At 41.3% G+C, this 14,487-nt stretch overlaps 1 protein-coding gene across 1 annotated transcript in view; it reads left to right on the top strand.

Annotated features, from left to right (window-relative positions):
* The first annotated feature begins 738 nt into the window (after window positions 1–738).
* The window catches only part of UNC5D (unc-5 netrin receptor D), a 694,878-nt gene continuing 681,129 nt past the window's right edge, over window positions 739–14,487 (top strand). Inside the window, exon 1 of the mRNA XM_044283128.1 lies at window positions 739–950. Within this exon, the coding sequence (XP_044139063.1) occupies window positions 866–950 (85 nt within the window). The 5' untranslated portion in view covers window positions 739–865. The remainder of the gene's footprint in view (window positions 951–14,487) is intronic.

The following is a 14,487-nucleotide window of genomic DNA, read 5'->3' on the forward strand; positions in this document are numbered from 1 at the left end:
TATTCCTTGGACAGCAGTAATCCTTCAAAACACACCCGCCTCCCAGCTTCACAGCCCCTATTGGCTGAACGCAAGGGCATAGATCATTAAATATTCATCAGCTTCTTGTGGTCTGTGGCTGAGAATGCTGAAGCCTGGCAATGCTGCCAAGGGAAGGGAAGAGGAGGGAGGTAGAGGGATTGACTGAGCCAGCGCAATGCTAACCTATGGAAGGCAGAAGGACCTAGTGGAGCTCGAGAAGTGGGAACTATAGACAAACTCCTTCTGAAAGAAAATTACTGTAGCTTCTGTATCCAAGGAGGAACAAGCATGGTCAGCAGAAGAAGCAAGTAATACAGGTATCCAGAGGTGGGGAGGAATACAAGAGAGAAGAATCACTGCACAGCAATCAAACTACAAAGGCAAGCCAAGGGTCTTCACTGCACTGGAACATCTGGAGTATTCCTTGGTCAGCAGAAGACCAATAAAGACTCTCCAGGGACAGAGGTGTCTCCCCTGACCATAGCATTAGTGTGTCATTAATCTGTCTGCAGTCCAAGGATATTGGATAAACCAGATATCATAACCAAGAGCAAACTCTGCTAGAGCAGATATACCCAAAGCCATGTTTGCTCTAGTGCACCTAAGAGATCGCATCCAGGAAGAGAGGGGGAGAAACAGATGTGTACAGAAGGCATGACTCAAGAGATCCTGGAAAACACAGCCAGCAGACTAAGCAAGGAGTCATCACATGCCTCTTCTGAGAACTGCTTTCATCCTTCAGCCAGGTCTGAACAAGAGCTCCACTCACTGAACCAAGTCTACACTGGAAGAAGACTGCAGCAATCTGGTATTGAAGACTGGAGATGGCTGATGGTGACATTTGATGAGGATGGAGCCCCGACCATTGCTGACTTACCTGATCCTCCTCATTGCTGTAGGATTTTACTCTGTGGGAGCTGCACAAAGAGGTACCTAGAGTCCATCATCAGGTGTCTGTGGCTGTACAAGAGTGTGCAGTAATGCCTCATTTCAATGCCTTTTCATGGAGGGGGATGATTGCATGACTTATGTGAATGCATTTTGTTCCAGGCAACAGATATTGATACGAGGCAGCATTACACTACAGATGTCTATGGAAGTGGCAAGCAAGCCATAGCCCATCTGCAGTCAGATGCTACTTGTGGCTAACAGTTTACAGCAGTGTGGAGCACAAGGCTGGGGAGCTGTGCTGCAGAGTGGCAGCGCACAAAGGGTTAAACGCTTCGTGCAAGCCTGCTTCCTTCATCTACCTAAGGCCATATTTAATTTCTGCTTAGGCCACCTGGGAGTCAAAGCCATAAGACCCAGTTATGGGGTGATAACTGATATTAAACAATCCGTAGATGAACCCAAGGCTAATGAGTTCCAGGCTTGACTAGTTCAATTTGTGTGAAACATGCGTGGGAAGTCAAGGCTCGGTGATTACATTGCATGGGGTGTTGTGAGGACGTGGATGCTGAAAATGTGACATTCAACAAATCTTTGAAAGTTTGCACCAGGGATTAAATGTCTGTACATACAGTATGTGCTGGGTTTTGCATGTGGATCCTCAGGGTTTGGTATAATAACTAGGAACAGATCCTGGAGATGTTTACTTTAGAGAATGCAGAATGAATGGCTTATACTTCTGTAGTCTTCTACTATGGACTGGTCATGGTAACATACAGATGTAGCAGGGTTAGCACTCAAGGTCCTAACTCAGATTTCTTAACTCATTGCGTTATCTTGAGACAAAAACCATTGAAAGCCACTGAAGGTGTTTGCTTAACACATTTAGTTTAGATAACACGTCTCATAAATCATGAGTGTTAACTCTACTACGACCGTATGTCACTGTGGATGAATACTGCATGCTATACAATAAGGGATCACTATCTCCAGGAGTATGTTCTGGATAGGCATTTAGTGTGATACTACAGGTCGACATTGTCTATAGGACCTCAGGTTGCTCTTCCTATAACTCATAGAAATGAACCCAGTAATTCTAGTTTATGGACCATAGATGTTGCTTTACAAATGAAGTAGGTTTTATGGAGTTTCCACTGTGCTATGTTATGGATCATGTCATTTTAAAGTAAAACTGGACTGAAAAAAAAAAACAATAGTATTGAGAGAAGAGCCCTGACAAATCCATAAGAACACAAATCCATTTCACTTGTGTGTCCCCACCTGCTGCTGTCTCAGGTATTGGGTGGACTTGGTCCATGTGTCTACTGCTATATAGTTTTCTTTGCATAGTCAAGTTTAGAGATTACATTCCATACCTCCTGGGTATTTTGGACATATCTCTGCTCAGTCAAGAGTTGAGGTGTACTCATGTTATGTATTTAATCTGACAATAGTAACCATAAAATGTGAACCTCATGGTGAATGTCAGGAATATACAATAAACCTAAAGAGAACTCGACAAATCACATATAAAGGCTTATACTGTAGGAGATATCACTGGTAGAAGCTAAGTTCAAGTTTCTCTGCTCTTTCCAGATGATCCTATGGGCATTATACCTTCAATATGATTGGTGAGATGAAGCCAATTCAATAGATAGTGTCCATAAGTCTGGATGGGACATATGTATATTTGCTTTTACTAGGCTTGGAGTTCTACAGCGCGAGGTGGTCAAGAGGTTGTCTTGCCATATGATCTACCTGATGACCATTATAACTTTCTAACATGAAAAAAAAATTGTACAGATTATATGTATTCTACCAATGGTTTAGTTACCGTGTAACTGCAAATCTAACAATAATTTGCCTGAAGTTGTTGTTGTTTCCTATTAGGTTAACACCAACAAACGTGCGTAGTCTACCTCTGATAAAATGGGAAACTATTCTTCTAACTTAACTTTACCTTACAAAAAATAATAGGATTTCCTTTAGGATTAATCCTTCAGACTAATAAAAACTCTGTTAGGGGAGGTGGAATCAAACCAACAGGATCGAGCTTTGTGGCACACCAGAGTGATTCCATTCTTGGAGAACAGGACTTTTTAATATTCTCTTAGCCACAGAGATTTACATTGTAGGAAATCAATGGCGAAGGGAATCATGACATATTCACCAAATCTCTACTTCTTCTAATGATTGCATTTAGAAAAACCAAATTAACTGTTGAATTATCTCATAACTAGGAAGACAAAGTGAGCTGCATGGAAGCATCCACATGAAATAGCAGGTGCTTTATGAAAAGTATTAAGGTCAGACAGAGGGGGGCAGCACTGGGCAGCGTTGGAAGAGAATGTACTGAAGATTGCAGTCCTGTAATATATACATGGGAGAGTAGTACATATAACAGGATACAATATATGAATGACACCTTCAGTATACTGCAATGCAAAAAAAAAAAAATATAATATATATATATATATATATATAACAATAGATTTATTTCTATATCTATAGAATATTTGATTAATCTACTGTGCTTTGCAGTATTTTTATTATAAAGCAAATGATTCCTGATGTTATCTATCCAGCGGGTTGGTTTTGAATACATTTATATACAGATAGTAACTGGTTTGTTGTCTTCGCTAGCTGACTAGCATTTGTACTGTAGTATATTGGAAATAAAAGCACATTTAAGCGACCGCATGTTATTAAAGGGTCCATAGTATTTTTTATTCTCTGTGATCAGAAGAAGCCTCATTTTCATAGGTGATAAAAAGTGCCTTAAAATACATTCAATATACTGTAAAAACGTGTAAGTTCTTGTGCTGCTGGCATCAACATGGCCAAAAGTCTGTTAGACCAGTGCTATCTGCTGCCATACTGATTACCAATATTCACCACATATAGGACAACACCAGTGTTAAACTGGCATGATCTACCGAATGTTACAATTTCATATGGTCTTATAGTGGAAGTTGCATCAGATATATGAACTGACCTATGGCTTGTACCAAGGGACTTATCTATAGGAAGAGTAGAAGTTACAGACCCTGGAGCCTTCGAGTCCCAAGAGGTGCATTGACCAGTATTATAAATGATATGTCATCCTTGCAGGCTACGCATTCGATTTTGCATCAAGAAAGGAGCTCCAAGTTCCCAAAATATATATATATATATATATATATGTTCATAGTTCGGAGGAACCACAAAAAGTGCCATAAAATACAATTGTACAACCCCCTTAATGAGATTACAATTTACAGTCTAGCAAAAAGGTAGCTACCGTGTGCGGATAAGTGATCCCAAAATATACCGTACTTGTGTCTGCAGTTCAGACATGTAACAGTACCAAGATTACATAGACAGCAACCTCTAATATACATGATTTATGAGTCTCCATTGAGTTGGGGTCTATGCAGACATCAACTATACCCAGGTATTGGGATCAATGATGATGCTGCCTGCACAGCATTCTGAGGATGAATCCATGCTGTTTCCAGTCCAGACCTCTGCAGGAGAACCTACGTGTTCACTATCCCTCATGCACTCGTCTGGCTCAGCCCTCGCGTGTAGTAGACGCAGCAGTAGGACTTCAGATTCTGGTACTGAAAGTAGAACCAGAAACCGCTGTACCTCTAATAAACTATCCAATAATGTGAACCAGTTCACCTCCCTAACATGAAGTCCTATGGACAAGCTAAAAGACCAGTTATATGTCCAGAAGAACTAGATCCAGCACTCCAGGGACTTCCCATAATACGTGTCCTTTATTGTGGAACATTTAGAAAACGCTGCATCCCATTCAGACAGTGACAATAGATACAAAAATCCTTATAATTTATAGAATATTATTATAATTCATGTAGATAATGGAATAAAGATTTTATGCCTTTCTTCTGTGTAGTTGGTCTTCACAATCAAAGGTCAAAAGTAATTAATTCATTTTTAGTGTAAATGTAGAATAGATGAGTTTGACAATGCAGCCATTGTGTTTATCATAAGAGGTAAATTCAGTACCATTTCAAGATGTGTCCATAGGAAGGAAAGTAAACCGACTAATTTAGCCTAGGTCAGTGAGTTACCACAGTGTACAAAGCTTGCAGGAGAATGACAAAATCAGCTCTGCTGCATCTGTAAATAGGACTCAAATCAGGGATCCAATATGGCCATTACATAGCAAGGAGGGGAAACTAGCAGTCAATTTACATGACAGTTGGATCTATGGATGGGATATGCCCAATTCTCCCTACAAATCTTGCATGTCCTGCATATATTGTCCAGGGGCATACATAGAGGAAAGAGGTCACATAGCAGGGACACTATCTTCAGGATACATCACCATCAATATCCAGTTGATGGGTGTCCGGCACCCGGCACTTCCACCTATTAGCTGTTCCCTGCAGCCATCAGAACTTTGAATGCAGAGGGCAGCGCAGCTCTGTTCAAAGTGTAGTGGTCGTACCAGAATACTGAAGCTCAGATACCATTCACTTGAATAGGTGAGGGTGCTGGGTGTTGGACACCTATTGATCAGATATTGAAGTCCTATCCTGAGGATAGATCATCAATATTGGGAGCTTGGAAAAAACCCTTTAATATAATGTCCCTCCAATATATTTCTTCATTAGCTGGCATCTTCAGGAGATGCCCCCTCCAAACATGTTTCACTGTTATCCGGCATTTTCAGGAGATGCCCCCTCCCAACACGTTTCACTGTTATCCGGCATCTTCAGGGGATGCCCCCTCCCAACATGTTTCACTATTAGCCGGCATCTTCAGGAGATGCCCCCTCCAGACATGTTTCACTTTTAGCAGGTATCTTCAGGAGATGCCCCCTCCAAACATGTTTCACTTTTAGCAGGTATCTTCAGGAGATGCCCCCTCCAGACATGTTTCACTTTTAGCAGGTATCTTCAGGAGATGCCCCCTCCAGACATGTTTCACTGTTATCCAGCATCTTCAGGGGATGCCCCCTCCAAACATGTTTCACTGTTAGCTGGCATCTTCAGGAGATGCCCCCTTCCAACAAATGTGACCATTAGCAGGTATCTTCAGGGGTCTGGGGTGAAAGCTAATGCCACTGTTTAAGCTTTTTTTTTTATCACAGGAGGTTTCCTGCTATATGGTCCCACAAACCAGCTTCCAGGGACTGAATCAGGAAAACCACATAGAATAATAATAATAATAAAATGTATTTATATAGCGCCACCATATTCCGCAGCGCTTTACAAATTCATAGGGTTCATGTACGAAACAAAATAACTGGATAATATGCAACTGAAACACTAGGAGTCAGGGCCCTGCTCACAAGAGCTTACAATCTATGAGGAATTAGGGGTGACGCATGGGGTAGTTGATTGTGATAAGTAGGATTTGAGCCATTATTGAACAGACAGTAGTGGTGCCGGCCGATCTGCTTCGGGTTTAGGACTACTAGAGGATCGAGTTCAGGCCAGAGGAGTTGGTGGGGGGAGGTTTAGTCGGGGAACAGTCAGTTTAGGTAGCTTGATAAGCCTGCCTGAAAATATGTGTTTTTAAGGCACGTTTAAAGGTGGAGAAGTTGTGAATTGACCTAGTATTCCGGGGCAGAGTATTCCAGAGAGTAGGTGCAGCATATCAATAAGCGTGACTACTGCATGTGTTCTGTTACTGTACCCTAAAAGATAATTTGTGCAACTTAAAAATAGTAAGAACAAAAGATAAAATTGCCTTTGTCTGAGTAACATTTGGGCTTAGACTGTGTGAAGAATTAATTGAAAGGAAATATTTACTATATCTCTGAGTTGTATGGATGTTGAAACGCTTTGGCTCAAGGGGCAGAGCTGTGCACTTGTACGTGAAAGGGTTAAAGCCATCTCCATGACTGTACATTTGCACACATCTGTGGTTAAGCAATCAGCTGTAGAAGCGAGAGACTGTGCTTGCCGTTCTGTGTGATGCTCCGATGTATAAGCCGTTAGCTCGGTGCTGGGCATATTGACAGTGACTGGCGGTTGATAGTGTTCTGTGGTAGACTATCCTGAGCAGAAAGATGAATCTGTTCTGTATAAATGAGCTCTTTGTGATCCTTTGGTTTTAACCACAATACACAAGAGCTGCTTAAATCAGTGCTCCTTACAATTGTCTTACATGTGTACAGTGCAAAACTAAGAGCTTGACAGATTTGACGGCATAGGAGTGAGTTGTTATCCAAATAAATTCCCAGTACATCTCCATTGATAAGTAATAAGCCTAATCCTCAAAATGAGTATGTTGTTTATATATATATATATATATATATATATATATATATATTTATATATATATATATATATATATATATATATACTATTGGTGCATGCCCTATGTACATCTTTGTGTTCTAAACTTTTAATGCAAACGGTTTTGTGCTAGTAGTGCAGTAAAAAGGATTTATCGAGGGCATAGATGACGAACATTCATTTGGGTCTTACATGCCCAATGCTGATTAGTTGCTTTTTTTCATTCGAGAAGGGTTGTTGGAAGACTTAAGAGGTTCTGCTAGACTTTTCTACTGATGATCTACTGTATCCTCCTTTTTATGGCGGCTGTGATGGGTATCATTCATTTCAATGGATCTGAGCTGCGCCTAGGCCATATGACCGATGAACATGACATCACATGGCCTAGGGTAAACAATCAGATACTGATGACCTATCTACAGGATAGGCCATTAATAGAAAAGTCTCAGAAGACCCGTTTAACTGGTCTACTTTCCATTTTTCTTTATTGCTGATGTTGCAGAGCCTGTGAAGAGGGGGCTAGTCTTCTTCAAGTTTCCATTCGCCCATTAGAAAGAAACTAAGCTGGTCTCCCTTTCTTGTGGAGCCCCAAAGTGGACACATGAGCTGTCTTTGTGGTATGCACAGTACACCATTGAGTTTCATACTCTTCTATAAAGAGGCTGAAGGCCAAGGGATATAAGCATGCAATTCTCCCTACATATCCATTTCATGGAGAGAAGTCCTTCTCAACTTGTAAGTTATCAGTAGGGGATATTTTTTTTTAAATAATAAAAACTGGAGCAGTTGTCAATATCCGCTAGTTTGGTTTATGCTTTCATATAAAAAGAGGCCTCCAAAACATTAGGTCCAGAATGTGATTGCTATAGGTAACAGGTATATTTTTTGCTTGCGTCAGTTTTGATAAATTACCCTCAGTGTCTTCCTTGAAGCCAGGATTGTGGCGTTTAACTGTATTGATCAAATTTACAACATGTACACTTAGTAAAACTTTGTATTGCTTTAATTTTAATCTCCCTGGTTTATTTTCTATTGCATATGTAGACTGTTAAAGGGGTTTTCTAACACCGAGGTCCCATGAACAGGAGGCTAGACAGGGTACAAAAGTAAAAGAAAAAAAAGAATCCGCTGTCAGAAGCACTCCACCCCTCCGGACTGGAAGTGTGCATACCGTCTACATGCACATCGACACAGCCAGCCAAATCAATGACCTCATCAGCGCCCTTGGTTATGGGTAGAGATGAGTAAATCGATTCATACACCCAAAAGTGTGGTGGCGCATGCACCGTCAGCATCTGCTCTGCTAGGGCAGCAGAAGCACAGCCTCTGCGCTTGCACTGCTACTTGGAGCAAGAGCGCAGGTCCAAGATTGACAGGGCCAGATGAGATGTCTGGCTTTGTCAATCAAGGAAGGAGGGGAGAGTCTCTTGAGGAGCGGGCCAGCCCCTCACTGCTCAAGAAGCCTGGTTTATGAACAAATTTGATTTGTATGAATTGATTTGCTGATCTCTAGTCATGTGCTATTCTTGCACAAATCACCAGGCCATTGAGTGACCTGCAGTGGTGACATGTATGTAAATGGTCAGACTCTTGGTCCAGTGAGGACCAGAAGCAGCAGAGATGGGAGCTTGGCACTGAACCTGGACCACTGTTGACAGGTGTCTTTTTTTTTTCAACCCTGCCCAGCCGTTGACCATGGTTTCTCAGGTTCAAAGAACACCTTTAAATCCCCTGACAAGAAAATAATCCACACAATAGTTTCAAGCCAGTGTTTAACTGTATATGAGACTTGTAGCTAGGCTTTGTAAGTGTTAACTCCCAGAAAACATGATGAAGACTATTGTGGTCTCCTGTTATCCATTCCTGGGAGTCCAAGTACAAGATTATTGAAAGCTAATTAGAAATAAATAGACGGGATCACATGCATGGATTATTATAGTGGGGAGTGTTTGTGTTTAGAGCCTGATAAATATACAGATTTTAAAAAATACACTGCATTGTTCTGAAATTAAACCATTCTTCAAAGAAAACTTCCTTCATGGAGATTTCACACATTACTTCAACCACCATGCCACAATATTACTTTCTCCAGTGTAAGAGACTGGTGGCAGTCTTCCCAGAGAAATCATTGGAGTGGAAGTGCTGATAGCATATGCAAAAAGATCCAGCATAGTCATCCTGTGACTGAACCTTCTGTTCTAGTCCAAAAATTTCTCATTAGTCTGAGGGGCTCATAAATGAATAATTACAAGGGGAAACGCCACTTCCCCTTATGATGCCATCTTGCCAACTTGTCATGGAGCTCATGTATTAAAACCAGTGCAAACAAAAACTGGAAGGGATGTCCATAGAAATTAATCTGAGCCATTAAGTGTGTAAAGGTAGTTTCACATCCGCAGTAAAAGGCGATCTGGTGATCTGTACTGGCAGAGGAAAAGACTACCACAGTATCTGTATCTGGCATAGGCTGATACCACACAAAACTACCGGGCACTGCCGGATCCTTATTAACTATAATAGGATCCTGTTCCGGTGATCTGTTCCGGCAGGTGCAACGGGCGCCTCCACCTAGGGCCCTATATGTAAAAACGCGTCCCAGATGTAGGAATGCCGAGTGGTATAGTGCGGCCTAAAATGTAACTTTATGTGTGCCACGGTGCTCCTACCTGGATACGGCTGGAACCCAGGCTTTGGCTCAGAAGCAATAAATAGGGAAAGTATGAAAAATAGGATTAAGGCGGCTCAACTGGTCAGTGGAATGGCTGAGGTGCTGAACTGCTGGTTTTGACTCACCCAGTCAAAAGGAGAAGATTTAGGATAAGAAGGTAGCAGGCACACTCATAGATGGGATAAATAAAGTGTTTTTTTATTTTGTTAAAATCTTACATATGTTAAAATTGGGTACTGGTGTTTCAAGAAAAAGGTGGGTGTAATAGTCTGGGCACTTGTTACGGGTGCCAGATGGGAGGTGACTGATATTAGGTGATCTTGGGGTAAATTCGTGGAGAATGGATGGGGGAAAAAATGGACGGTAGGTGGTGTGTTGTGATAAAAAAGGGGGATGGTCGGGGAGTACAGTCTTTTGAGACTGGCTAGAGTAGGTGGGGTAGCCTTTCCCAGTAGTTTGTGATATATGGTGTAGAATAGAGTGAATTGGGCTAAAAGGGAAAAAAACAATTCATGTAGTAGGTGAAATAAAAATGGATAAAAAATAGAAAAAATATATGAAAATAGAAAAGAGTACAGTCTTATGTATTATAGTTCAGCATCCGGTGGTCCCAAAGATAGCGCTAAAAAGAAAAATTAAAAATAGTAGAGAGATAGTATGTGTTACGTATGTAACATATTGTCCCATAAGTAGCACTTTAAACAAGATTTCAGTAAGTTAAAAAGTGATACTTTTCTGTGTAATAGAAGGCCTTATATTTGTGGGAAGATGTATAGCTCCTGTGGGGGAATTGGTGCTCTGGACCTCGGTGCGGCGTCCCGCACTGTCTTAGGTACAGAGATCGCTTACCCGCCACGTGGAGGTGTCTTCCTTCACTGCTCCGGTCAGTTGTTGCTTGCAGTAGGATTCTCCGGCTGTCGGCGTCCCTCCTATATTTTTTCTATTTTTTATCCATTTTTATTTCACCTACTACATGAATTGTTTTTTTCCCTTTTAGCCCAATTCACTCTATTCTACACCATATATCACAAACTACTGGGAAAGGCTACCCCACCTACTCTAGCCAGTCTCAAAAGACTGTACTCCCCGACCATCCCCCTTTTTTATCACAACACACCACCTACCGTCCATTTTTTCCCCCATCCATTCTCCACGAATTTACCCCAAGATCACCTAATATCAGTCACCTCCCATCTGGCACCCGTAACAAGTGCCCAGACTATTACACCCACCTTTTTCTTGAAACACCAGTACCCAATTTTAACATATGTAAGATTTTAACAAAATAAAAAAACACTTTATTTATCCCATCTATGAGTGTGCCTGCTACCTTCTTATCCTAAATAGGGAAAGTAATTGAGGGATTTGAAAGAAAGATTGAGTCCAGACCTTGTATATAGTTAAACAGCAACTTTACTTTCGTAAACATTCATCAGAAACAATCTTCAAGCTTTGTCTTGGTCCCAGCAGGCTTTAGCATTAAAACTGGCAGGCAAACACAACTTTTCTACATCTGTTTCTCTCTGGCTCTGCTGTACTGACAGGCTGACTGTATGACTTTTCTTCTGCTGTATGCTGCACTTCTCTTTGTAGTCTGACTCTTAAATTATGCTAGGGGACTATGCTCCTGGCTTTGTAGGCTTTAAGCTTTGGCCTCCATGGCCAGCGGAGCTGAGGGTGCTCTGGCTGGCTTGGGCACATCCAGCAGAGACATGCCCCCTGCACACCTGTCCCCTAGCAGGGGATAAGCTAGACTAACTGGACTATGTCCCCACCCTTCCTGCAGGAAGTGGGACTCGCTCACTCCTCCACAGAGGGGGGGTTAGAATGTAAATGGAAAGTTCTATTCTACCTAACCTGAAGCTCTGCCATGTTTTCTGCCACCTGCTGGTTAACCAGGCACAATACATGGGAACATAACAGTTACAAACATTAGAAATGCACAGTGTATAGGACCTGAACAAAATACATAAGATGACACTTTGTTAGCCCATTAGAGATAATAGCAGGGTGCAAAAGTGGTAATGCCACTCTGGGGTGTTACACAGGGGAACAGACTACCATAGTAACTGTATCCGGCATAGCCTGATACCTCACCAAACTGCCAGGCACCACCGGATCCTCATTAACTATAATAGGATCCAGCAGGGATCTGGCTCTCCAACAAACGTGCTGGCTTTCTTCTGCACAAATGCCACTATTTGTCAGGCAAAACACTAGCATTTATGTCTAAAAGTTGTAATATTTGTCCAACCAAAAACTGTCAGATCTAGTGTTGATCAAGCACCAAAGTGTTCAGGTGCTCTACCGAGCACAATGGAAGTATCCAAGCACCCCCTGCTCTGAAGAGAGTGTCTGGTTTACAGAAAAAGGTTAGAAATTGATTGAAACACCACCACAATAGCTTGAAAACAGCATGGGGAGAACATCTGGATGCATCTTAGACTCCTATTTCCTATGACATACAATAGCTATATGCCAAAAGCCAGGTATGTGCAAACCAAAAATCTATCCATGAGACAGACACAGTCAGCACACCTTACAAAAGCAGACTTGTACACTATTAGACATTCAAAACCAGTTTTCATCTGACTGAGGGCTAGTAAGCCTCAAAGTTGCTCCATATCTGTTGAATGGCTTGGGTGGACCTGCACACCTAGATCATTATCATTAGGGTGACAAAATGTTTTCTGATTCTCTTAACATAATATTCAATAACCTTTCTAGACAGTTTTGTCATGTAAACTCATTTTCATAAACATGGGCATATGGGAAAGACATTTGCATGGAAAATGTTTGATAAAAATTTCCGATTACAATATTTGCAATCTACACTACTCATGAACAGCGCCATCTACTGGATTCATAGTCTTGTCATAAGACTTTGAAACCAATAACCTATAAAGTATCATCAATCCTTACATAAAGACGCACTACCATGAGACTACACAACAATAAATCCACATGAACTCTGAAATGAGACACTGTACACCTCCAGGAATACCTATAAAAAAATGAAAACTTTAAACCACATCACACGTATAGAAGGGGGTGGGTTGGGGGGAAAGGGAAATGTTTAGAGAAAGGATTATTGCACTGTTTATATGTGTTTTATCTTTGTTTTTACTGCACATATCTGTAAAAAAGGAATATGACCTGTAATTTGATGTATCTTTGATGTACCTTTTGAATGTAAATGTGCAAATTATATCAAAACATAATAAAATTTATTTTAAAAAAAGACTATGAAATAAGACTATGAAACCAATAGATGGCACTGTTCATGAGTTCTATGAATCCAATAAATTGCACTGTTCATGAGTAGTGTTGATCGCAAATATTGTAATCACAAATTTTAATCGCAAATTTTCCATGCAAATGGTGTTTCAGCTGAAAATCAAGCAGATTCGGCTAATTTGCATATGCCCGTGATTATGCAAATGAGTTTACATGACAAAACTGTATAGAAAGGTTGTATATTATGTTAGGACAATCAGAAAACTTTTTGTCACCCTAATGATAATGATCTGGGTGCGCAGGTCTACCCAAGCCATCCAACAGTTATGAAGCAACGTTGAGGCATATTGGCTCTCAGTCAGATGAGAGCTGGTTTTAAATGTCTCATAGTGCACAAGGCTGCCATTGTAAGGTATGCTGACTGTATTTGTCTCATAGATAGATTGGCCTGCACATACCCGGCTTTTGGCATATATCCTTTGTGTGGTTGTCTATTGTATGTTATAGGTAATGGGAGTCCAAGATGACTCTAGACATTCTTCCCATACTGTTTTCAAACCATTTTGGTGGTGTTTTTGTCCATTTCTAATCTTTTGCTGTGAACCGGTCACCCTCACTTTTTTAGAGCAGGGGGTGCCTGGTCTAATGCTCGGGTCTCCTATTGGTTTTCATTGTGTTCAATTGTGCTTGAGCATACACAGTATTCGGCCAAACACTGCGATGTGCCAAGCATAGCGATGCTCGAGCCAAACTACTGTGCGGCCGAGCATACTCGCTCAACACTAGTCAGATCCCATTATAGTCAAAGTGTGTGCGGTATTCAGCTATGCTAGATACGGTAACCCCAATAGTCTGTTAATATATTGGAACAGACTACCTTTGCTTCAGATACAAATGCAGGCTAAGCAACTTTTAGTTCTGTACTAACCCAAGTACGCACTGATGCCACACATATGTTTCTTATACATGGACATGGGAGTAAGGCTGGTTTCACAGGGGCGTTGCGGAAAAATGTGCGGGTGCGTTGCGGAAACACCCGCGATTTTTCCGCGCGAGTGCAAAACATTGTCATGCGTTTTGCACTCGCGTGAGAAAAATCGTGCATGTTTGGTACCCAAACCCGAACTTCTTCACAGAAGTTCGGGCTTGGGATTGATGTTCTGAAGATTCTATTATTTTCCCTTATAACATGGTTATAAGGGAAAATAATAGCATTCTGAATACAGAATGCTTAGTATAATAGCGCTGGAAGGGTTAAAAAAATATAAAAACGTTAACTCACCTTATCCCCATGATCGTGTAGTTCCCGGTCGGTCTCTTCTTTAGCTGTGGGCTTGGGCTGAATGACCTTTGGTGATGTCAGATCACATGCTCCAATCACATGGTCCATCACCATGGTGATGGAGCATGTGATCT

The sequence above is a fragment of the Bufo gargarizans genome, chromosome 2 (assembly GCF_014858855.1).
Source record: "Bufo gargarizans isolate SCDJY-AF-19 chromosome 2, ASM1485885v1, whole genome shotgun sequence".
NCBI lineage: Eukaryota > Metazoa > Chordata > Amphibia > Anura > Bufonidae > Bufo > Bufo gargarizans.